At 42.4% G+C, this 26507-nt stretch overlaps 1 protein-coding gene across 2 annotated transcripts in view; it reads left to right on the forward strand.

Annotated features, from left to right (window-relative positions):
• GRIA1 (glutamate ionotropic receptor AMPA type subunit 1) overlaps nucleotides 1-26507 on the forward strand; it is a 121710-nt gene that overhangs the window by 80237 nt on the left and 14966 nt on the right. For both annotated transcript variants that reach the window (XM_062609952.1, XM_062609953.1), the window contains exons 8-13: nucleotides 279-383; nucleotides 2502-2612; nucleotides 3573-3779; nucleotides 4912-5282; nucleotides 22874-23072; nucleotides 23618-23865. In XM_062609952.1, coding sequence (XP_062465936.1) covers nucleotides 279-383; nucleotides 2502-2612; nucleotides 3573-3779; nucleotides 4912-5282; nucleotides 22874-23072; nucleotides 23618-23865 — 1241 coding nt within the window. The remainder of the gene's footprint in view (nucleotides 1-278; nucleotides 384-2501; nucleotides 2613-3572; nucleotides 3780-4911; nucleotides 5283-22873; nucleotides 23073-23617; nucleotides 23866-26507) is intronic.

The raw sequence follows: 26507 nt of genomic DNA on the forward strand, positions 1-26507 counted from the left end.
GCATCTGAGTGCAGTAATAGACCACCCAGTTTCAAGGGAAAGGGGTTTTAAAAGCAAAGGTAAGTTAAGAGAATGACCCTGCACAAGGCCAGGCATGCTGTAGAGAACAAACCTAAGTGAAAGCCAGTCTCAGGCAGATGTCCTGTCTCTCCTGCATGGATCTGAAAGATGTGAGAGCACCCTCCATCCTTCTTTCCTTCCTCTCTTACTGCTGCCAAATCACCACCCCATGAGATCCTGACCAATTTGCTCTCCTCATTGATATTTATGTCTTTAAGGTCCATTTTGAAGGATTGTCTGGCAACGTTCAGTTTAATGAGAAGGGACGGAGGACCAACTACACGCTCCATGTGATTGAGATGAAACACGATGGGACCAGGAAGGTAAAGGAGAGAGCAATCTGAGATCCTGTCTCAGGCACCAGCCTGGTGTTCGAGTTAATGGTGTGGTTAGGTCTCAGCAGATGTTTCTGTTCAGGAGAGCTTGTATGTGGAGTCACGACAAGTGCGTTCCTAGCTCCCTGCATAAGCAAAGCCAAGCGCTAGGGAAAATGAATGGAATATTGCTAAGGAAATACAACATATGGAAGGAGTTAGCAAGAGCAACAAAGGCATCTCAGCTGTGGGACAGGGATTTCCAGGATAGTAAAAGCTTGGCCAACTCAGCCTTGCTATTGGCAGGACATATTGTCTCAGGCCCAGCTACACAACATCTGTTTTTTGCTCTCCTGCTTTTTCACGGATGAGCCAAGACCGACACAGGTTGATGTGGTCTGCCCTAACCAGTGTAGGTGACCCTTTTATGTTGACCTTATTCTGCTCTCCTTGAAGCGACAAAAGCTTTACCATTAACCACATCCTGATAGCTACACAGACATCAGAGCTGTTCTGGAGTCTTGATCTCTTTCTGTATTTCTGTATCTTGGGCACTTTGAAAAATCCAGCCTTGTTCAGTAATCCTGAGCTCTTGAAATGCTAATCCTTTGGAAAATCCGACTCCATGTGCTTATGTCCCACTTCAGATACCGCCTATCTGAAGAACAAACAATAATTCTGTTATTCTGGTGACAAAGGAAAGCTACTAAATATTTTGGAATGGGGCATTCATTGGAATCCCTCCATATCCCCTTAATGACCTGAAAAATAAAATACATGTTTGAAACTGAGAAAAATAACAAATAATGAAAGTTCTACATTTGCAGCCCCTACCCCAATTCATACTTACACCTGAGGGCAGTTGATGAGAAAGATCAGAGCCCACCACAATCAAGCAAAAAAAGGCACATTTCTCAGTAAGAAAGAAGAATGATTTCAAAGATATACAAAGTGATCTTGCTCCGTGTGGTGCCATTGATAAGAGCAAAAATGCTGTGCTATGTCCAGTTTGGGGCTCTGAACATGAAGAAGGTGGCAACCTAGAGAGACCCTAGAGGAGAAGAAACAAAATAGTTAAATATCTTGATTTTGCTATTTGTTTAATGACAAAAATGATATATTTTGGAAGACATGTACATCACTGCCATGATGCATATTGTACTTTTGAGATCCACCAGGTTAGCAGTGCAAAACAAACATATGTGTCTCCGTTTATGTTGCACTGAGGCAGAGCTTTGGAAGTTCTTTCCTCACTCTCTTTTTGTCTGCGCAATGAAAAGAGATTAGAAGCATGTGTAGATTTTTTTCTCCTGAGCTATTATGATCTCTAATCTGTCATCAGCAGGCTGCTGGTCATGCCCTGTGTTAATACCCTTTCCCATTTACTGTGATAAGAAATTCCTTTCACATGAGCAGAGCTCAGGCAACTTCATCCTTACCTGAGGTGATGGAAAACCTCTTATAAAATCAAGTCCTCAAAGTGGATAACCTCAGCAATGATACTCAGTGGCACTCTGCTTTACCAGCAAGCAGTGATAGATCAGCCCAAATCCCTGATTAGTAATAAGCACAACTTAGCATGAGAATTCTTTCCATTACTAAATTTTTCAGTTTATTCATAATATTAAACTTCTTTGCATTGGCCAGGGTTGTTTTTTTCTTCTTCACTTGGTTCTTTGTTATGTTGTCTCAAGATGTGCTGAGTCAGTCTACATTCATATGGGCTTTCAGATGCAGGACAGCATTTTAGCACCATGTAGCATCTGAACATGCAGCAGGCATGCTCACCATTAAAAAAATACTCTTAAGTTACACAGGGCAAGGGTGAACTCTTGGCGTAGGGATGCAGCAGGGAATGGCAATAACCCCCCAGTGCCATGTGCTTAATGTTTTTACGTGCATACAAGAATTGTGCATGTCATGCACGTTATTTTCGGGTTGGAGGCATAGTGAAATGGGAAAGTTCCTGGTCCTCCTAACAAAAGACATCAAGAATCAGGAGAGGAGATGTCTTGTTTGGTATGAACAGACAGAGGGATTTGATCCTGTTTGGATAACCCTGTTACCTTACCCTGGCTGATATTAAAAAGAGATACCAATAAGGTATCCTGGGTTTGTATTTGGCAGATTGGTTATTGGAATGAAGATGAGAAGTTGGTTCCAACAGCCATTGATACTCAAAGCGGCAATGAATCTACAAGCCTCCTGAACAGGACTTACATAGTCACAACTATCCTAGTAAGTGCTGTTGCTTCTATTCCAGCTCTCCCTCTACCCCATCTCCCTGATGTGCAGACTCCCTCTCCCCCCTCATGTGCTCTCCTTTGCACTATATCATTTTTATAATAGCGATAACAATAATAATAATAATAATAACAGCACTTACTGTTCCTGCCGGGTCCATAAAGGTGTCTGAAAATTACTGTGGCTAATTAAATAGGTATTAAAGAGCTCTCATGCTTAAGTGTAGAAAATACAAAAGATTATGACAAGATAGTAGAGGCATCAGTATAGGTAAATTAGGACCATTATACCTGTGCTTTGTATTTAGCCCACGGAATGGGGGCTGTAATTCTGGCAAGGATAAGCTGTATTGTGCAGAGAGGCTGAATCATAGCTTTAAAAACAAATCTGCATTATAATCATGAAGGAATAATATGCATCCCCTAATGTATGGTATCATGTGTTGTGTCATTGTGTAAGCTTACCCTGCATAAACATGAGATTTTACTAACTTGTTTGTTGAACACTTACTGTGAGTCTGCAGAGAAGACACAATACCCAAACTGAATTAAACAACTTAAAGCTCTCTCCTCCTGTCCAGCAGATTTGATTCTTCCTGTGCCCACACATGCAGACAAGTCTTTAAAAATTCACAGCTCAGATGCATTAAATATCCCTTGCAGAGCTGCACTGAAAGATTGTTGCCCACATTCCCCCAGGTATTCTATTGCCCTCAGGTCCATTGCTGCAGAAGCTGCACACAGATTCTGCATGAATTAATAGAAAGTGCCACAATAAAAATCACACTTCGTACCTCCCAAAATAAGCCCACAGTGTATTGACTGTGGTCTTTGGCACATGAACACAAAGATAGAGCATGGGGACCAGAAGCTGCACACTGGACTCTAGTCTAAGCCCCAGGTGAGCATCTCTAGGATGTGGAGTGTGGCTCAATATTGGTCTTCTCTGTGCCAGGAAGACCCATATGTGATGCTCAAGAAGAATGCCAACCAGTTTGAAGGCAATGAAAGGTATGAAGGTTACTGTGTGGAGCTCGCTGCTGAGATAGCAAAGCATGTTGGCTACCACTACAGGCTGGAGATTGTCAGAGATGGGAAGTATGGAGCCCGGGACCCCGACACCAAAACATGGAATGGCATGGTGGGAGAACTTGTTTATGGGGTGAGTTTCCAAACTTTTCCGTTGTCTTTAGCTCTTGGTACTTGAGAACACATTTAAGCCCTAGAGTAAGAAGGAGCTGTGCCTTCTGTCAGCCTGACCTGTCTTGAGAACTGCAACTCTGATAATGCAAATAATCAGCCCAAGTAAAACATTTTAATTTAGGGAAGGACAGCACATTTTGTGACTGTGGAAATGTCAAAATGGCTCCTTTCAACAGTTCCAAGATTCTTTTTCTTTACATTTTTAGAAAGTATTGGAAGCATTGAAAGGTCAAACTTTCCCATGGGCAGAATCTTCAAATTTTACCCTATTTTATATTTGCATGATAATGGCAGGATGAAAGAAGGACGAGATTTCAAACACTCAGATTGGTGAACAGTAAGACTAGACTACTTTCTGCCTAGCCACTCATTTCCAACATCTTGTATATACAACTTCACTCTACACTTGTAAACCAGGTTCAGTCTGGTAGCTCACATTCTGTGGTGTTTAGGTCATCCTTTAGAGGGGTCTAATTTTGCCTTGTAGAGAAAGGGGAAATTAGTGTGGGAAGCATCAGAGCCCAAGTCTCTGTGTCACTGTGTTGGAGTAGGGAATGATCGGCCTCCTGCTAGTAGCTCCACTGCATATACTGACAGCCATTCTGATGCATTTGCCTTTCCATTTTCAAGGTGGATTGTAAAATAAACGGAGAGTGCACATCAGTGTCACTGGAACATTTTTCCTATTCTCATGCAGTCAAAAAGCTATTCCTGATGGAAGCAAACATCCTGGCATCCTTTTTCAGGCAACTGGCCTTTTCCTTGCCTCTTTTGATGTCTGGATGACAAAGCTCTTTCAGCGAAAATCATCTGCATCAGTGACATCAGTGGATAAGTCAGACCAGAAGAGCTAGGTGGCTGCAAAAAGAAATGCTGTGATTCCAAAATATGAACTGGTAATCAGCTGAAAAAATTGAAATATTCCACCATTATTATGGGAGGCTCCTTTTTGCCATTTCTCTTGCAGTTTGTTTTGTATGATTTTTTCTGAGATAGCAGGGGTAAACAGAGATCAAAGGAACATAAGCTGGAGTTAGTAGGTATATTTTTATCCCCAGAATGCAAATCTCTTTTCTGTCTCTCCTTTTCAGAGGGCGGATGTGGCTGTGGCACCATTAACCATCACTCTGGTTCGAGAAGAAGTTATAGACTTTTCCAAACCGTTCATGAGTTTAGGTATATCTATCATGATAAAAAAACCTCAGAAGTCCAAACCAGGAGTTTTTTCCTTTCTGGATCCTTTGGCTTATGAGATATGGATGTGCATTGTTTTTGCCTACATTGGAGTAAGCGTTGTCCTCTTCCTGGTGAGTCGCTTCAGCCCTTACGAGTGGCACACTGAGGAATTTGAGGAAGGACGGGACCAGCCAGCCAATGACCAGACAAATGAGTTTGGGATATTCAACAGTCTCTGGTTCTCCCTAGGAGCTTTCATGCAGCAAGGATGTGATATTTCTCCAAGGTGGGTTGCCTTCCCCAACGAACCTTTTTCCAGTTCATGTGGTTTAATCTTTGCATGATTTGGAGCAGAACAGGTTCTTTTTGTCCTTCCTTCCTGAACCATTGTGTGGTTTTGTGAATCAGTTGCAGATTCAGAAAGGATCCAAGGGTTCACAGATCTCTCAGCCATGAACTTAGGACCTCTAACTCAAGACCACAAAATACCATTCTAAATTTATCCTGGGGAATTCTTTGGAGGGCATTTACAGAAATGCAAACAAGATTTTCTAAAGCCAGCCAATTGCAATCAGTTTTTGTCAGTCATTTAATTTATTGTTGTTAGAAGCAAGATCATTTTAACATTATAGGGAAGCTATAAAATTCCAGTAAAGTAAGGAGAAATAATACAGTAGGTACCCAGTGAAAGGTTGTATGGTCTGTGCCAAGCATTATGGAGCGCACTGAGTGGCTTTAAGTATTATTGGCCTTTAGAAAGGTCAGAGAAGTACAAATGCACAAATTATATGTCTGGCAAGTTAATGTCTATAATTGAAGGATCTCTCTTGTGGTCTGTGTATATTCTCATGAGCAGGATCAGAGATGAGCCAGGGATAAGGTTTTTGACACCTCCAGAGTTCTGTGTCCAGGGCAGATGTCCTTAAGATTTATGAGGCTGAAAAAGGGTTAACATGCTGTGGCTTGGGACATGGATTGTATGTATCCATTGTTCCTAAGAGGTGTGTTCTGGATGTTGGATGAAGGGAGAGCAGCTCTAGCACCAAAGCTGCTAGATGCTGCAGGACAGCTTGCAGGACACAGCTGTCTCGCACCCACTCCACAACTCTGAGCAGCACACTCATCCCAGTTTGACTCAAACCAGAGGTACTGCCAGTCACAAGGATGAAGCTACAGGCAACATATGTATTTTCTGCATTTACATGCCATGGTTACCTCTGAAGTGATGCTCTGATGAAAACAGAGAGCAAAGAAGCCTTTTCTTTCCTTTTTTCTCCATCCTTCTTTTTTTGGGCTTTGTCTCCCTTCTCTTCAAAGGGAATTTCAGCACAGATATGTGTCTTATGGGTGAACACAGTAGGTAGAAAATAATTTCCCATATGCTGGGATGGCATCAAAGCTCAGGGGACAAGAAGGAGAGACAACTTCATCAGCAAGTTTAGCAACTCTAGTAACTGCACAGCTCCCATGGGATGGTGGTGGAGGCCAGGCATCACCTTGTTGGCTATTGGATGCCAATTTGTCCAAATACTAATGAGTTTGGGATAGTGGGGAAATAAAAGCCTGCAAGGCATTTTGATAGTGACAGCTTTTATGGATATGTTTTATCATCTGATTGTTGATTAGAAGGAATCCAGGCGGAGCATTCAGAAAGTTTTCCCAACAGAGGGAATTTCAACTTTAGCGCTGCTTTGTAACAGAGCTCCGTGCTTTAGGATCAGGTTATTGTGAATATCATTCTCACTGTTGTTCTTGTCACCATTGTTCTTATTTAGGAAAGAGAATGGCTTCCTTTGGGGACATTTCAATAGTCAGCTTCTGTTCCAAGGAGGAAAGTGGAGAGGTGAAGAGCTGAGACTTTGCAAAACAGCAGATTTGGAAAGTTCTTTAATAAAAAAGTGTCAGGGAGAGATCAGTGGGTTTGATTCAAACAACAAGATTTGCTCTAGCTAAACAGCATGCTTTGAATCACCATTTCAAAGGGTTGCTTTATTTTGCTTTGAAATGGGAAATGAGAATGGTTCTGTCATTATTATTTTAATGTTAATTTGATAATCCTGATAATGAAAATTACAATTTCATTGAAACGAATATTTTCCCATGGAGCAAAAGAACACTTCCAGACTACAGATATTTGCAAGAAGAGAACATCTCAAAAATGAAATATGGGAATTATTATAACTCCCAGTACTCTGAGTACAGCTCCCTGAGATTCTTGGAAGTGGAGGGGTGAATTTCTGTGAAATGAGAAAGGAAGGAGGAAGCAGAAGAGTGAGAATTTCCGTAGGATGCTGTTGTACAGAAAGGCTCTGAGTGCGCTCTCTATTTCACATGTACTTTTCACACGAACCTAGTGCAGGATTTCTGTAACACATCACTTAGCAAGGAACGCTTGGTTAGAACCACACTGTGGGCAGGTGGGGATCTGCTCTATTCCAATATATTTCCTATGTGGTTGCTTCTAAACTTATCGCTACAATCTCAGCATTTCCCAGTAATATATTAACCAACATAAATAGCTTCTGTTATACATCTGTTCTGTCATTCTCTCCCTGGCAGAAAGGAGCAAGTGCAGGGGTGTATTTTTTTTTTTTGTAGAGGTTTTGGGTTGTTTATTTCAGTTTTGTTTTGGGAAGGAGTAGGGGAAATTTGTCTGGAGGTTTGGTTTTTTTTCCCAGAGCATGCTTGTTTCAAGTGTGTATGCCACTATGTATTTATCATAAAAAAAAGTGTAAGACCAAAAGTGCAGACACATCACTCAGCACAGGGGGTGGTGAGGCCTGCAGCAATTCCCTGCTCTTGTAAATGTGCATTCCTCAGCCTCAGACCAGTCCCCAGGGAACTTTGGTCCCCAATAGAGACAGAAATCTGTTTTTGAAGGAAAGTGTCATTCTTTTAAGGACATTCTTACTAGCCAGAACTTCAGTCAGGTTTTTAAGTATGCTGGTCACAACCTAACAAGGAATTCAAAGATACATTGTGGATTTGACAACCTGCGAATGGCCAAGACAGAGTGTAGCTGTGGGTTATGTGTTCATAGCCTCTTCACCTGAGTGAGGCTGCCGGGCATGAGGTAGACTGGTGCCCTTGAAGCTTTGAAGCCTTCTGTCCAGGCATAGGCTGGATGAATATGACAAAGGCCAGGCAGTAACCAGTCATGGAGAACCCCAGCTGGAGCTGGTGGCAGTCTGTGGCTGCCTTTGGATGCTGCAACATGAGCATGAGCAAAGAATCCATCCCTCCTAAGCCGTAAATGGAATGACTCAATTGTAGGTACATAGTTTCAACCAAAGGAGGCTATTAGCTCCTGGACATTTCCCACTGGAGTGTGCAGTCCCATTCTGCGCTATCAGAATGTGGTTCAGTCACTACCATGTGGACTAATTTGTCCCAGTTGATGTGAGATATCCCCTGTTGTTGCCATTAAAGTCTGTGCTTTCAGATTACCGATTACGCAGAAGAATGGAGGAGAAGCAACATTTTGGAGTTGTGAGTAGTTCCATGTACATAGTAATGGGCAGAAATCAGTGAAGTCTGAAACAGGCCATAAACCATTAGGCTTTGTAAAGTGCCACCTTAACTTCAGAAAACAGTAATGAAATTGCAAAAGCACTCATTACATGTGAAATACAGGACCAGAAAGGAGATACTCAGAGGTAATAAATATCCTGCAGCCAATAGCAGGAGCCTGCAGCAAGAGAAATATGAAGTAAATATAACTCACATTGTACCATTCTTCAGAAATGTAATTTGATAAATTGTCTTCAGAACTTAAAATAACCCCGGTGTGTAGCAGATGTGGAGAGTGGGATCTCGCTAACATCCAGGATGTTGCTGCCATTCCTCACTCAGGGTAGACCTGAGGCCTTTGAGAAGGAGACCTTGGGGATGTTTGATCTTCCCGACTTCTTTTTCAGCAAAATGAGCACCTGAATTTTTCATCTGCCCCATCGTTTTCTACAAAATATATAATTTGATTGGTGTGAAAAGGATAGAAAAGCAGGGAGCAAAATGTATATTTCTCTTGTCAGTTTCCTAGCTTGATCTTCTGTCTTTTATTATTGCCAAATGTGTTGCTTCATATGTTTGAGCCCAAAAGAGACTTCCTGTGTATTGGAGACTATTAAATTTAATCCAGTTACTCTTCCTGTGCTTCAGAAAACTTATGTTTAACTAAAATTAAATACATTTGGCTAAAATAAATCTTCCAGAAAGGAATTTCTTCTTCCTTTGAAGATACCATGAGATAGAATATACACAGTTTCTCTGAGCTGAGCGACTATAGGAGTCTTGTCCCCAGTGGAGTTTGACAGGAGGATAAATAACACACAGTATCACCCAGTCACTGCAGCCATCCTTTGTGCCCTGCCAGAGGAAAATTAAACAGAGATTTCCAAAAATAAACCCAGCTCCACAGGGGCTCTCTTTATACTGTATTGTGGAAACAAAACATATTTATTTTGATTTCAGATCAAAACATAGTGTGAGTAGAAGGGAAATGTATAGTCATATCATGACATGATGGGGTATCATGTCATGATACCTGGACAACACAGCTTGGTATAATCTGTGTGATTGATAACAGAGCTGGAGATACCCTGGTCATCCCGCGCTGGGAGTGAAATGATGGATGAAGCTTTCATCACAGCCTGTGTCTGGGAGAGAGCCAGACTTGAAAGGGGAGGTTTCAAGAGCATCATCAGGGATGCAGGATCTGGTTTGTACAATGTGCCATAGCGAACCACAGCTGGGGAATATCTTGGCCACACCAGTTTGCCCTATAGATTGGGGCTGTTTGCTGCATGTAAAGAGACATGGTGCAAGATGCAATCCGCCCTTCAGCTAACTTGGGATAAAGAGTTACATGGATCTTAACTTGTCTGCAGAGTCCAGATGTGAGGTTCAGGGTGCAGTGGCACGTTCCAAGCAGTGACCCCCTGGCTTTGGGTAATGCGCTGCTTAGGGAGGTTTACTCACAGAGATGATGTATGAATGCGCTCAGGGGTGGAAAGAAGAGATATAAATTGCTGGCTGCTATCCAGTCAATAGATACTCTCAATTATTTATCAGCATCTTGTGGACATCATTATTTGTTTCTAGCAACATGGAAACAGGGTGCTCTGGCTGATCTACACAGTGTGCAGCTGGGCTTGCAGGGTTTCTGTTGCCCTCAGTCACAGTGGATTGTCTGTGGAAGAGCAAGTATGGTATTTATTATGTACCTGTAATTAATGCTGAAGATTTTTTTCTGCTATTTTTCCTGTTTATTTACATTTCTTTTTAGATCAGTTGAAAAATACACAGGAGACTTCAGCCGTAGAGCTGGTGGAAATGACAGCAAAATTGCTCCACATGTTGTTAAGGGTTTTTTCCCTAAACTAGCCTCTAGAGACCTTGAAAAATAGCAGCACTTTTAAATTCAGTCAAGATATTCCTCGTACTGAAACATTTTATCCAGTTTCAGACAAGAACTGAATCAGAAAGTGTTTAGAACAAAAACTTTCTCTTTTTTAGTGGGAGGTTTGATTTGGGTTGTTTCAAGAACATTATTTCTGTTCTGTCCTTTGCTTAACTCGTATTTGCAGTGCACTTACAGATTTTGCTAAAAATTCAGAATCAGGGAAATTAGAATCAGCTGCATTTAGCATTTAAAAGGATTTCAATTCCTTCCTGAAATGAAGGCTGATTTTTGGTGTTTATTTGGTGACTCCTCTTGATTTCAGTAGGCGTCTTCTTTGACTGTCCAACCAGCTGGCGGACTTTTTGGCCTGATGCACGGTTTTGGTGCCGTCCTTGTGGTACCCATTATAACCTTATACCTTAACTTGTCTTGGGGAGTCACTGGGGAGCTGTTCAAGCTCTCCCAAGGCAGGATTCCTAGAATAACTTAGGCAAAATTTGTGCTTTTTCTGTTTTCCTTGCACTGTCGCACAGGAAGGGGTGGTGGAGTGGAGCTCGCTGGCAGGGCTTTCTGAAGCCTCTCTGGGAACATGGGAGATGATGTACTTGCTCCTACAGACCTGGATGCTGACCACCAGTTGGATTCACTGCTCAGCCTCAAGGCAAAGGGCACGTTTTTGCAGTGAGGGAGGAAGGAATTTGTTGTGTCCTTCAGGAGCACATGTAACCTGCAGCTCATGCTGGGGCTGCCCTGGGGACCAAGGCAGCTAAGCCAGGCTGGGAGCAACCCTGCTCCTTCTTCAACATAGGGTAAACCTGGAAGGCTTAAAAGCCTGTCCAAGGGGACAAAGCTGAGGATCATTTATTTTTGGCAGTTTGCTTGCCCTGGTGAGCTGAGGTTGGTCTCTCAGTGTAACAGTAAAAAAATCAGGATTCTAACTTCTGTAGAAGTGGTTTTGTGATTATCTCTACCTGGTAGAATTAATTATGTCCAGGGAGAGGAAATTCAGGTCACAGGGTAAGAGCAGTACCTGCAAATCACCAGGAACTGATGACCACACTTATCTCTGAAACACCCTTAACTTGGGAAAGTGACTCACCAGAGGAGTAGCTTGACAAACTTCACAATATCCAACTAAACAGTCCCCTTTGGAGTCTGCGCACTTCCATGGCAACCGCAATGTGGCAGCCAGGGGAAAATGGAAATTCTTCTAAAATAATCATCCTTGCTATCCAATTTTTCATTTGGAAAAATGCTGAAGGATACACAGGACTCAAAAGAAGAAAATAACCAACCGAGAGAATATTGTTGGGGAAATGCAATTTAATCTGTAAAGGACGAAACGAGTCTATTGAATTTCCACACTCTGGCATCTGGGTATTTCTAAATGCTGCAGATGTAATGAATGTTCATTCCACTGACCTGTAAGCCACCTCCTTGGCACGGTTTCCCTATCAGACATATCTATTCACTCTTCCATAGCTCTGACTTCAGGCTTTTACCATTGAGGTTGCTGCAGGGGGCAGCAAGAAATTCGCTGGAGGTCCCCCCATTGAGTGACAGATTTACTAACCATTCCACCAGCTGTGTTTAAAATAAGAAGACAAACACTTGATCCAAAAGCAGATTTATTTAGCTAAAAATATATTTGCAATCTCTTTCTTCTGGACTAAACAAATGTCATATTTTTGATTGAAAACATAGTTAAAAATAGCAAGGGGTGGAAAATACATTGTCCAGTTTTTGAATCGATTGGGAAGTTCTCTTAGGGCATCTCTGACATGGAAATGACATGTGCTGCTTGTGCTTCTAATGCTGTGTGCTGTCCCATGATCATGAGTGGCACTAAGAATTGTGGGGGTCCTCTGAGATTTATAGCCTTCTCCACAACCCTGGCAGGAGACCCTCTGAGGCTCCAGGGACTCCCTGTTATGTTGTACTCCAACTTGCCAATTTTCAATCAGTAAGAGAAGCACCCACTCTCTTTGTATTTTCTTCCCTCTTGATAACCTGTTATCCCTGAGCCATCCACTCAGCTGGGGTCTGACATCCTCTGAGCTCCAGCCGGGACTGCGCATGGTTGTGTCTTCCTAATAGCTAGGTTGCATTGCCATGTGTTTTTGTTGAAGAATAAGGGTTGTGAAGAGCTGAATGACCTCCATCTCCCCAAAGCGGTGTCCTCTTCAAGGCCGTCTGTCACACGCTGCTTTAGCAGTGGCACTCCAGGAAAGTACTGTAGCTAAGCTGGGAAGCCCTGCTTAAATAACTCTTCCATATGCTGTACATCACTTTTATCAGCACTAAGATATCATGTGCATACTCTCTGGATACACAGTTGAATGAGCACTGAACTCCTCAATTCAAATTGTTCTGGCTCATAACACACAGAGCATCCACAGCTGCTCTTTGCTGGTCTAATCCCCACCTGGCCAAGACCTCATGTCCTCCATGGGGAGACCCAGAGTACTTATTCCACTGGAATGTGGGATTTATTGTACCTATTCTGCTTTTGTCCCACATTTCACCCCAAGTACTTGTCCTGTAACTGGGGAAGCACCATACTCCCTTTTCACAAGAAGTTTGGGAATGCATACGTAGAGATAGCATACATAGAGCTATCAATGTCCATTGTAGCACTCCAAGATGGTGAGCAGGCAAAGACAAATTGATTGAAATACGACAGAGGTGCTAGGTTATTCATTATTCATTATGAAATTCTTGATGAAGCCAAGTATTTGGCAAAAGCAAAATGTGGGTCCTGATAATGGGGCCAAAAGCCTTGCTGTGCTTTGGCAAGAACTGGAGTTGGAAGAGGCAGATCAAGGAGTTACCTCTGATGTCTTCCATGTTGATGTCTTGGTCTAACTTCCATTTTCACTTCGATCAAAGGAACCAATTGGCAGCTAGGGGCCACCTGATCGATATCATCAAGTAGTAAGAAAGGGTGTACAGCTTGTGTACAAATCCCTTTCTTTAAGCAGCATCATGGTTTATGGCATTCAATCTATTTAATAAAATCAACCAGTAATTCTGATTAATGCCTAGCCAGAAGAGCTGCTGCTTACCCTTAGATTCAAAGGCTAAGCAGCAATAATCCAGTCATGGTAATCGTAACTTACTACTTTGATGTTCAGATAAAAGAGCCTATAGAAGTGCAAAAGTGTTACATCACTGTTATTTGGACAACTTCAAAGCATGTTATATACACTAATGAATTCTCCCAACACAGTCTGAGGAGAAGTAATGGGAGGCAAATGTGTGAACAGGGGAGTAGGAAAGAAGAGGAGAGAAGATAAGTCCTCACAAGGTAAAGCAGTAAAAGTAAGTACCTGTATACTATGGATAGGTGTGAGATGTGAAGAAGGGTCCATGAGGGCCCAGATGCAGGAGTCAAGTGTGCAGGATGCTCTCCCATAGGAGGGATTCTCTCTCATTTCTTGAAGCTCTCAATAAGAAGCAGGATCTCAGGCTGCAGAGGGGCAAACGGGGAGGAGGCAGCTTTTCATCTTAGCAGTGCTTCTGAAGCCTTCAGAAATAAAGTCACCAAATGGATCTTAGAAGGTGGAAAAGGGGTAGCAGAAAAGCTGAACATGTTTTCCCTTCACAGTTTGGGTTTTTAATGTTAAAAGACAGGCATTCCTAGGCACCTAAAGTGCATCTAAAAAAAACCACTTCCTGGGGAGACCAGACTTATTCCTCGACACTTCTACAAGGGCTACAATATGCTCTCGGTGGAAAAAGAAAGGCTGGAAGTGAAAAAGGGAAAATGTAACTTGTACAGCCTTGATGAGGGATCACATTTTAAATTAGAAATGAGAGGTAAAAGGAAGGGAATCTTTGGAAATACTGCTCAGAGTCATATTTTTCCACTGCAGAAAATACTCTCCCTCCAGAAAAGGCCTTTCTCTCACCAGACTGGGAAATCTAAACAAAAGACATACAAAAACAAACAGAGCAAAAAGAACCAAAACAAGTCACCCTGGAAGAAGTCTGAACTAAGATAATGTAACATTGCCCAAACGTCTCAGAAACGGGGCTCAAAATTGTGAGCACATGCAGATGCCTAAAGAGGAGCCTGGAAAAATGAAGACCTGGTAGGGTATAACCAAGTAAAACTTTTGGAAAAAAGCTTTTTTATCGAGCAGACTTTGAAGAGGAGACTGAGGGAGAGCACATAAAACCCAGCAACACAGCAAAGGACATTAACACAATAGACTGTTGTTTAAAAAGAAGGATGAGTGCTGTTAAATCTGGGGCCACCTGAGGCTGAGGAAGTCCCTGAGTAATGAATCTCCTGGGGGGCCCCAACCAGTGCTGCTGACAAGATTTTATGCTTGTCACCTTGCGAGTTTTTCTTAGCAAAGCAAACAAATGTCACAGAAGTGAGAAAAATACGTGAAGTGCCTTTTTTTACAGTGAAACTTTTTGCTCAAAGGCATGATGAGAGGCTTCTTTTTTATCCCTTGTACAAAAGCTGGCAGAGCTGCAGAAGAGGGATGACTTTGCCTTCCAACAGAGCTGCCAAGCAGCCCAAAGTGACCATGTGTTACTCAGCAACCCTCCATCTAAATACTCATCCTTCTAAATTACCCTTATTTGCAACATGGAGAAGCACCTGTACTTGAGAGGATGACAGTGTACTTCTTTGGATCTAGCTGTTCTGCCTTTTTTTAATTAGGGTTCCACCTCATCCATCTATCTTTAGCCCTGTCTTTACAATGTTTTTTAGCAGCACTCTGAAAGTCTTGGGTGTCCTATCCTGTAGTTTTAGGGATACGCATCTCATTTGGATGTACTACCCTGTAGTTTTAGGGATACGCATCTCATTTGGATGTACTACCCTGTAGTTTTAGGGATACACATCTCATTTGGGTGTACTATCCTGTAGTTTTAGGGATAAGCATCTCATTTCAGCAGCCAGTTCTGACTGCTCAGGGAAGGTGGCTCTTTTGAGTGAAGGATATCTCTTACTTTGCAATTCTGCTCTGTAGGAGTGTTTTTATACCACGGGTGGTACGTGGGTCCTGCTGAATTCAAAGGGGGCTGGCTGCCTATGTCTGTCCATGTTTGCTTGGCATCTAGTGCATCCAACACCATCCTTCATTAGTTAAGCAGGTGACTTGTGTTGGTTGTGTATCAGCAGGCTGCAGTCTGTGTCCATTGAGGACCACAGGAGCACACAACCTGCAGACTGCTATTGGGTACATAAATTACCCCTGCATAGCTGGGCCCATTTGATGTTGCCTCTGCCTGCAGAGATTAAGTATCTTAGGAAGGGGAAGTGGGCAAAGCAGCAGCTCAGAGGTGAATTCCACCTGATGGTTAATGCTTCAGGCCTGAAGTTCATAAATGTGATTCATCTTCTTCTCCTAGAGCGGCAAACTGAATTAGAGAAATGAATTAAGCTACCCATAAAGTGGCAAGGCTTTCCAAAGAACAACAGAAAAAAGAGTTTCTGATGCTAGTCCTCTAGTTAAGCCATTAGGTATCTCTTGCCTGTTAAAATGCTAAGTGAATATCTTGAAAACAGCATGTAGGGACTCCACGTAGTCATGCTTATACTTAGCACTGCAGCAATCCAAGCTCCAATGACTGAAGAACCACAAGTGGCATGATGCATTTCTGACTAAGCAGGAAATCTCACTTCAGAGAGAGGTTTTGCTCATTAAAGGTAAATTGAAGAAAAAAGTGCCAAAATATTCTGCAAAAGAAGAGATGAAACAGTAGGAGAGGGACAATATACTGCTGTCCAAGGCCATTAGCTTAGGTAGAAAGAAACAGTAAATAAACTATGACTTATAATTAAAGCCTCACAGATACACACCTCCCATTGAATCTGAGTGTTTCTGCATATTTGCAGACAATATCTTCAGTTCTTGCAATATTTACACAGCAAGTGACCCCAAGACTCCTTCTTAAAAGGACTTCTGCTGGGTTTCTGCAATCCATATTGCCTCCTTACAGCATGTTGGCTTTGGTGTTTGTTGAGATGGTATGGTTTGCCTCAAAACATGAGAAAAATGCAGGTCTCCAGCAGATATACAGAAGTTAGGAAACTCTCAAATGTTTTCAAATTAGGAAAAGAAAAGCAAGAGAGAGACAGCATGAGACTCACAGTACCTGTGCACCCCCAGCTTTTTCACCCTGTCTCACAGGTTAATGTTACCCACAGAGAATCAAAACAGGCAGCTGTCACCTCTATAGGAAAGATGTGAAGGGAGCTGAAGAAGGAATTTGCACAGCTGGGAGAAGTAAATGAGAATGTCAGTAGAAAACATTCTTATTTCTGTGTTTTTTAAGGGCTGTCTTGCAGTGTTAAAGCCCAGCACTGCAGTCAGGGCTCCAGACTCTTATACCAGGCAACAGGATTCAATAATATGTGAATGCAAACTCATAAGGGCAATAAAATTAATAATATAGCATAGAGAAACATGCATTATAATTACTCTAATTTCATGACAAACAGTTCATTTGGATTGGGTTTGGAGCAACCTGATGTAGTGGAAAGTGTCCCTGCTTGTCCTTGAAGGTCCTTTTCAGCCCAAACCATTCTATGATTCTGGACAAACTGCTTATTAAAAACTCTCTGTGGCATAGCAGTGCATAAGAAGAGCTTTGCAGCATGTATGTGATGGATGCACCCAGAGATGTTCCAGGCTCCACAACCCCATGCTAAGTTTGTTCCTCTATCTATGACTATTCACAACAAATCTAAGGTTTGTGTCAGGGTGGGAGATAAAATGGTGAGACCAATCATGCCAGATGGTCTGTGGCATACCAAAAAAGCAAAGCTCATTTACATTGACAGAGTCTAATGTTGAAAATTTGTTTAAAATAAGAGCAAAACTGGAGCAAAATGTTTGCAACTAATCCACTACCAAGTCAGTCTTCAGATAGACCCACGAAATCATGTAGAGTCAGTATCAAATTAGCAGAGTAGTGCTGGAGATCAGAGGATCTGTGTGGGCAGAAGACCAAAAGTGGATTTGACCCACAATCAGTAGAACAAGCCTGTAAGAGCTTTCCTTTCAACAGTTTTGCATAAATTCATTCAGTGACAAATATGTCAGTTGACTAAGTGAGCCTTTATTAGAATTGAATTTAACAGCAGATCTGGGAAATCCTCCCAAAGCAACTATGGCTTTAGAATCCCAGATTTGCACTTCTAATTAAAACACTGTCAGTTTAGGTGTAATTCTCTAGAAGAAATGGATTTGGGAAGGGGGAAGGGAGAAGTGGGGGAGAACCGAGATAGTACTTGAACAGTTTGCCAATGAGGCTTATTTTGTCTATTTTCTGATGATTTTGTTAATGTCTTTGTGCAAAAATGCATTGTGCTCTTCTAATAAGACAGCAAAGCAGAGGCAAACTCCTGTCAGCATTTCCTGCCTTCCATAAGGGATAAGATCAAAGAACAAATTGTTTGATCAAGGGTTGTATTTTGTTCTAAAAACTCAGAGATTACAGCTGCATGAGTTTCTGGTTTTTTTCTGTGACTAATCCATCAATGCTGAGGCTAGAAGACAAGAAAAATCACATCACAGGGACAAAAGGAACTTAGAATTCTTTCCTAGTGTCCACTGGCAAAATGTATTTGCTTTTGTAAGGAAAGGTAAAAAAAATATAGTCTAAGTAAGAAAATCAAAATGCTTCTTTTCAGGTTTTCCATTAAAGAGAGCTAAAATAACACATTCCAGAATTGTCTTTAAATTATACATGTAGTAGGTAAGGGTTTAATGTATTACAGAAGCTGAAAGAAAATTATGTGTAATGAGAAAGCAGAAACAAAATTGTTTACCATGTTAAAATTATGCCTTTTAGCATTTCAGAAATGAAACATGAAGTAATAGAAAAAATGCAAAGCTTGGACAGACCCAAGCCAGCCATTTTCAAACAGCTACTTTTAGAGGACATTTGCAACCATTATCTTTTCATTCTGATTATTGAGAATATTAAGGTTTCATTTACTGTTTCTGAATTTTCCATGGCACTGAAATTCTGGTTCCCAGCCAGCTCTAATTGTAAGTAGATTTTGCATCATGGATAATGAGGGCAGAGTATTTACTACTTACTCCTGCGAGGGTAGTGCTGGAAAGGAGCACCCTGTTCTTGTTACTGTGCTGTGATAGGCAGGCAGAACCGCAAGTCAGGGAGAAGATAGTGGTGGGAAGTGTGATTTTGACCAGTATGGGCAGGGCTAGAAGAAGAAACCAATAGATCTTAAATTGGATTCTGGAAGAAAGAAGAGTGTAGGTGTAGAAGAAATAGTATAGGTTGAAAAATATGCAATCTAGTCTATTTCATCCCGTTGTGCATCCCAGAATTAGCCATTCATTAAATCCTTACACTGTTGTCCTTGTTTATTTTATTCAGATTTTATTTAGCCCCTGATATTGCAAGTATTACTATGACAATGAATGTGAATAAATCCAGAGTTCAAATAGACAAATCCAAACATCCAAACCTCAGCGTATCTCGAAAGTACTAACCAATGTGTTCCATCTCACCTTATCTCTGCGGCAGACCAAGTCACTAACTCATTTCCACACAGCAGAGAGCTGATTGCTTTTGTGTTATGCTTGAATGGATATGGGGAACATGTAAATTCTCCATGCAAGAGGATTTAAACCCCACACTGCCCGTTAGCGAAGAGAAATGAACTTGAGCTAGGGCTTAAGCTGCAAAATGTTTGTTGGTCAAGTGGAAGGTCATTTTCTGTTATCTAGCTGTGGAGTGAAATTTTTAAACCTCAAAATGACTTGGAAGTACGATGTATATCTAGTCCTCTGTGACTGCTCTTACTAGAACATAAACATAACTCTGAAGTCCCCGTGGCTTTTGAGCAGGCTTTTGGCTCCCCAGTATTGAAGTCACTTCTAGAAATGGAACATTATCTCCTAAATTACAAAGGCACTTTTGCAAATGTGTCCCGTGATGGTAGCACTGCTGCTTTCCTGTTTGGTCTACAGAAGTAACAGAACAAGATCATAATGGATATTGTCTTCCCAGCCACTTGCAGTGGTAAGCAGTAATAAGCATTGGCTCAAAATCTAAATAGGCAATACGGTTATTCACAGAAATCCAGTATGTTTTGTTTAACCCGTGTTCACTGCTACTGAGCCATGGGGATGTCACATGGGATCAAATCTGCTTGTGTGATATTTCATCATGACATATTTTTTACTGTATTGCACTAGTCTCCAAAAACCTTCATAACCAGCCAGCGCTCCCTTGTGTTAGATGCTGCACAACCATGGAGCAAAGGGATGATATCCTATCGAGGCCCTATGCTGAATGTTTTTTCTACAGATGTATACAGCGGTTCAGATTCACAACTTCTAGCTCCAAGTCAATCTACCCATAAGAGCAAACATTGCCCATTAGCCGTATCTGCAATAAAACATCATACACAGGAAGCCTTACCATTCTGGCAGTCACAGCAAGCTGTTTATCTCCTCTCCTTTCCTCCACGGTCTATGAGAGTGAGCAATCACCTCCTCACAGCATCTCATGACATGAGGAGAAATGACCACCACCAGGAGCAGACACAGCCCAGATGAGACTGGTGCACAACACAGACATGCATCCTGTCTCATCTGGCTCCCGTGGGAAAGAAGCTGCAGTCCCCTCTCCCTCTTTCCCCAACCCTTCTTGTTACCTCCCAGTCTCAATACCCCATGGATATATTTCATGCTGTCAATGCCAGGTGCTGAGCTGGGAAACATAAGTCATCTGCAGCTGACAGCAGGCAGTCCCCATGGGATAAGCCAGTAATGAATATCACCAGGATGTTGAGGATCTAGAGGCAGGAATCCGGCTGACTGCCGCTGAAGAGATTGAAACAAGTCGCAGAAATATCCCAGCTTCGTCAGGAAGGAAAGGCTGTATAATTTGCAGCTGAAGATGAATGTGATTATTTGCCATGCAAACGGATTTGCCAGCTCAAAGTGGCCTTCATCAGCTGAGATTGTTCTATTTGACATTATCTGGTTACTTTTGTTTAATGCCTCTGTGCCTTTTCCGAGTGCTTGCTTCCCTGAGCACACATCAGCCAGGCTAATTAGAGACAGGTATTTTTTGCCTCTTCCCCATCAATCTGAAGACATGTGAGCTGAATCCGTAGCTACCTCCCTCCCCAATCCCCCTCTAAATCCGGAGCAAAAGGTAAAGTTGTTTGGGCTGACAGCCCGGCAGGCTGAGTATTGTCTGCAGATGGGAAGCACAAGGGGCACATTTATCTCACCTAACAGCTTAAAAATTAGCTGTTCAGCCCAACTTAGTCATCCTAGTTCCTTCAAATTCAATAGAGGTGGAGGTCTGCAGAGGCACCTTCTCCCAGCCTGAGATAGATGGGGTGACTCATCCCTGGAGATCCCTGCTCGTCTCCAGAGGTTGTTTGGTGAGTATGTCTCTCTTAGAGAGTTAAAGACAGCATAGAACAACAGCGCTGCCCATCTGCCTGCCTTTCTCACAGCATCCAGCACTCCCACAACAAACCTCTGATCCCCCCTCTCTGTCTGGCAGTTATGGGGAGGCATAAAAAGAAAGTAATCTGGGATGAGGGATTGTTGGTCAACTCAGCCACATTGCTGCAGTTGCCAGTGAAGGAGGATGCTTGTGTGGCACACTGCAGCATAACCAGCATATAACTTATGGTTGGAAACCATGTCAGTGGGCTGTGGATATGAAAAAACCTTCTTGTTTTTTTTAAGATCTGGATGATAGTGAAAAGAGTTTGTGAACTTGCTATGGAATCACCTTGGGGATGGGTCCTGTAGACTTTCCTGAAAGACCCTGCAAGGTGTATCCTTCAAAGTCATTGACTGAGTTGGTGCTTACGGTGAGATAGATTTTGCTGCCCAGTTTCGGAAAAGCCCATGGAAGAAGAAACCAGAGGGGAGGCCAGAAGTCCCTTCAGTCACACCTGTAAAATACAGTGCTTGTCCTTTCTGTCGCTGTAATGCCTTGCAGTCATGTTTCCTGCAGTTACTCTCTGCACTCGTGAAAGCTGCTGTGATCATTCTCCAGGTGCACTGGGCTGACAGCGGATGTGGTGGGATGGGTCCTATTTCCACATGTTAAAGCGCGTGCTGTGTGGTGTGAGCTCAGTTGCTGTGCCTGCTTTCTCCTGGGAAGTGATCTCAAGGGTTTTTGGTTAAAGAGATTTCAGCATGATTTGGTCTAAACAGGGAGATGACGTGATGTCTGCAGGAGCAGCTCCCCTCACATCAGCAGCATTTGAAACCAGACTGGACAAACTGAAAGGGTAGAACCTAGATTAAGTCATGCAGTTGGTGGGCTATGTTTAGGGTCTCTTTCCAGCTCTAATTTCAGTGATTTGCAGGGTGTGTTTTTTCCCTTGATGGAAGGACCTCACGCAGGTTTGTCAAGTTCTGGTAAGCTACAATAAACCATAGCAGCTGGACGCAAGACTTCATGCAGACCGGGACGCAGAATAGCACTCACTATCATGAGCTGGTCCAGTGTCCTTAGCTGGACTGGGATATCTCTGTATATCATCTGACAAACAATATTTCTGTGGAGTGACTCAGGTCAGCAGAAAGACAACACTGAGACATGCAGACATGATCTACCCCCAGAGAAATAAGCGCTGATTCTCATGAGCAAGTCCTCCTTAGTCAGACTGTCTGGCTTTATCAAATAGCATTGTAAATTACCTTCTGTCTGGGCCAGTGCTGTGCATCTAGAGAAGGAACATGTAAATACTTTAGACAGAATGCATGAACACTGACATCACACTAAAATTATCTTCCACTTTTAAAAATGATTTGAAAAGTTTTTACTATAAATTAATGCCTGCTAGACTTATATGCTTCTATAGTTATCTTATGGTTATGAATAATTGGCTATTTGATTGCAGCTAGTGCAAAACACCTAGATTTTAAGGCACTATTACAAACATCTTGTCTAACCATCTGCTTAATGCAAACCAGAGAATGTCAGTGGACAAACTATTCATTAAGACTGCAGCTCCTCTCAGAGCTTCAATATGCCTTATAGAAAAACACAGTTTTGGGATTGAAACTTCAGGTGATAAAGGAGCTGACCCAGTACAAGACCAGCCTATGTATCTGGTCTTGACTCCATGTCGGCGCTCCTTCCCACTGGGGTTATGTGGCTCAACACATACCTTAGAGAGATGCTGTTTGGAAGTGCATTGCCCTGCCCAGATAAACCTTTCTCACAGCTGTTCCCATGTCTTATTACTTATATTATATACTCTGAAAGAAATTGAAAATTGAAGCAAATTCAATCAGTTTATTGATATTTTTCTTTCACTGTGAATTTTTTATTCCCCCTCTAATTACACTGACACCTTGAAAAGTAGACTAAGAACTGAGACAGACCTTTGGCTTGCCTGGAAATGGCTGAAGAATGTGACTTTGAGTAAATACCCAGTAAACAATGGGCTTGTAAAAGCAGGGGCAGTGTTTGACTCTACTCTCTATGTCCAGGTCTCTCTCCGGCCGCATAGTCGGTGGCGTCTGGTGGTTCTTCACCTTGATCATCATATCCTCCTACACAGCTAACCTGGCTGCCTTCCTCACCGTGGAAAGGATGGTTTCTCCCATCGAGAGTGCAGAGGACTTGGCCAAGCAGACGGAAATTGCCTATGGGACCCTGGAAGCTGGCTCCACAAAAGAATTTTTTAGGGTAAAAGGGGAAATTTAAAGCACATATTTCTATTAGCCCCTTGTTTGACAAGTCCCCAGGTGCATCCTCTCATCCTCAGCTTGAGTATGGTTTTTTTCTCTTGCTTCCCCTTTACCATGTTAGGACCTGCTAATCATGCCCTTAGAACAGGAAAAATCCAGTTTTCCTTATGCCGCTCAGAAGCTGGCAATGCATCCAGTACATGTGGTATCCTGTGACTGTAAACACAAATATGGAATATCTGTGTACTTGCTCACATTACTGAGAAGCTACTCTAGGCAACTGCGAAAGAAACAATCTCCTGATTTCCAGCTTGGTTTGCCCCTGGTTTGATCCACAAAATCTGTTGCAATCCACAAATACGTGGCAGAATTCAGGGGTTGATCCAGACCCAGGTGCAGAAATGGCAGGAGGTTCATTAATATCCCATTACCCCTTTTGGCTTCCTTGGCCCATCCAATATGTGCGTTCGGACCAAGCTGGAAATCTCAGCTGTCACACAAACCCCTGTTAACGCTTTTGTTGGGTTTCTGCTGTCCACACAGCGATCCAAAATAGCAGTGTTTGAGAAGATGTGGACCTACATGAAGTCAGCCGAGCCCTCCGTTTTTGTGAGGACGACAGAAGAGGGGATGATCCGGGTGAGGAAGTCAAAAGGGAAGTATGCCTACCTCTTGGAGTCCACAATGAACGAGTACATCGAGCAGCGGAAGCCCTGTGACACCATGAAGGTGGGAGGTAACTTGGACTCCAAAGGCTATGGCATTGCAACGCCAAAGGGGTCTGCACTGAGGTAAGTAGCCTGGATTTGCTTCCTTTTGCCAGACCACCCGGCAAATCAATGTATGCACACAGTTCAATCTCCATTGCCATGTAAATCACAAAAGCCTGGGGCAAGGAGATGGGGAGGTGGAGGAAAAGGGGTATGAAATCTCAGTGTAATGTGCAGGGAAGTAAAACACCCAGCTCCCATTGAGCAGCAATGGGAGCATCTAATTATTCAAGCCCTGCATTTGGAAACTGGATCCTGGCTGATCCATTTGCTATGAATGTGTCTGCTGTGTTAGGTGATGGCAGGGGGGCTGCTGTGGTGTAACCATTGGTTTCACAGAGCATTATCCAGAAGGGACGCTCATCCTGTGCCATGTGAACTGCACAGCTTTGCAGAGTATGGTATTACCCTGGCTTGGATCCATGCTTGCAGAGGGAGTTCTCATAGGGAAAGCATTTTGGTGTTTTCTAAAATGAAGTGTGATTTGAAAGGGGTGAGGAGCCAGTTTTGAGCAAGCCCTGCAAAAGGTGTGCATTTTCACTCACTGAGTCAGTTCATATCCTGGCAAGTGCCAAATTTATGGCAAGTCCAAATGAGCACAATTCCTGCATTTCTGAGCCCGGACCTGGAGCTGTTAGATGTCTTTGCCTTCTGTCACGTGAAATATCTTTGAAGACCTTCTTTTAAAATTAAGAACCCTCTAAAAACTACAGACCCAGATGTGAGTTAGTATCAGAGCTTGGGCACTGCACACAGGCGTACTCTTGGGTGTGAGCTGGCCTCTGTGAAGTGCATCATGCAAACTGACCTGCTTAGAGCAGTGTTACCACAATCTGCACACTGCGATGGTGATGTGAGTCACGTCAGACGTGCAGTTCCTTTAGGCAGCAGCTGTGTGCATTCCTCACATTGCAGTCATGAGCCGTGTGAATTGTAATGATTTAAAAGGATTAATAACTCCTCAGAAGCCATAGCTTTAGTTAATCTGATTGATGCTCCAATTTATTTATTTATTGAACATATTTTAACCAAATAGTTTCATCAAAATCATACATGTGGCTTTATGCTTGTATGCTAACATAACCTAGTGCAGAGATATTTAATCCATGTTCTCTGTTACTGAAAACCAGAGGAGCATTTGCTGATGGATTTGTCTCGTCACATAGCTCCTGAGCTAAAGCCAGCCCAACAAATCAAAGATGTATCAACTGGCAGTGGATGAGGCCCAAGGGGTTTGATTACTCCATTTATTAAGTTCAGCTCAAATTAGATTCAGCAATTCCCATATCAGCAACAAGCACATGAATGCAGTGCAGGTGGTCCAAAAGGCAGTTCTTGCATCCAGTGTGGTTCAGGCTCTGAAATGACTCAGGGCCCTTCAAATGAAGGCGGATCTATTCTCACAGGTTTGAGATGTTTTCTGTTGCACTCTTTGCAGTGTTTGTTTTCTGTCTCGCAAATATGGGAATTAGGATGGTCTATTTATTCATCTGATTCTATTTATTTATCTATTTAAACTTCAACCTTTTATCCTAATTTTGATATTATAAAAGCAAACAAACAGGAACATCCTGCCTGTCTTGTAATTGTTGGCATGTGAAGGAGCCATTTATCATACTTCTAAGAAAAATAAACAACAAAAAAGAAAACTGCATCAATCGTTTTAATTTTGCAGCTCCAAACATCCCTCTGCTAGGCATGATTCCAAAAATTCCTAACATTTCTCTCGGTTTTCTCTTTTTCATCCTGGCTGCATGCACAACAAAATTCTTATGGGCCTAATGGCAAAGGAGGAATGCTTGATTTTTCCATCCGATGGTGTTTCTTTGGAACAGTTGCTGTCAGTTTTTGTCCCGTTATGTTTGTTTTGTTCCTGTTGTTTTAATTGTTTTTATCTTAGTAGTTCCCTACAGTCATCATGTAGTGTCTGTTTTCCCCTTGGGGTCCTGCACATGAGAGGTGGCCCTGAGCAAGGTGACATTTGTGAGTCATCCGTATAGCATGGTCAGCCTGTCTCTTATTCAGGCTTCATCTTCACTCACTTCCATTCACAGAGCCAGGTTTGGAGGCACGTGGAAACCAGGCTTATTTTAGATCAGGTCTGTCTTAGAAGCTGGGCTGCATTTGGATTTTTGCTGAGATCTGTCCCTTTTGTAGCTAGACCAGTTTTCCTGCATTTAGGATAGCTGATTAGGAAATGATCCTAGAAAGATGCTAAATGAGAGTTCACCATTGTTTTTCTTGTTTCTACATGGGAACACAATGCCACGATATTGACACGAATGAAAACAAGGTTGAAAATACAGAAATAATTCTTATATGTGTTGTAGCAGGTTCAAACATGTCCCTCAAGTCATCAGTTAGGTCTCCTGGGCTGCTGAAAGAGCTTATTTCTTCCTCCTAGGTGAATCTGGCTTTGAATATCTTTTGGCCTCCAGATGTTAAAATTCAGTTGCATTTAGGAATGGCTGAGATGGGCAATGATGTGAGGGCAGAAATTACACCTTTCAACACCAGCTAGCTCAAGGTGTGGTACTGTCTGACATGAGATAGTCATGCAGATGCAAAATCCATCCATCTACCTGGCAGGAGCTCTTCTCCACTGTTGGACAAGTGATCAAAAAGAGGGCACAAAGCCAAATTATCCAAAACAGGGAAAACTG

Source organism: Pezoporus occidentalis, unplaced genomic scaffold (genome assembly GCF_034315485.1).
Source record: "Pezoporus occidentalis ecotype Australia unplaced genomic scaffold, CSIRO_AGI_Poc_V1 ctg142, whole genome shotgun sequence".
Classification (NCBI taxonomy): domain Eukaryota; kingdom Metazoa; phylum Chordata; class Aves; order Psittaciformes; family Psittacidae; genus Pezoporus; species Pezoporus occidentalis.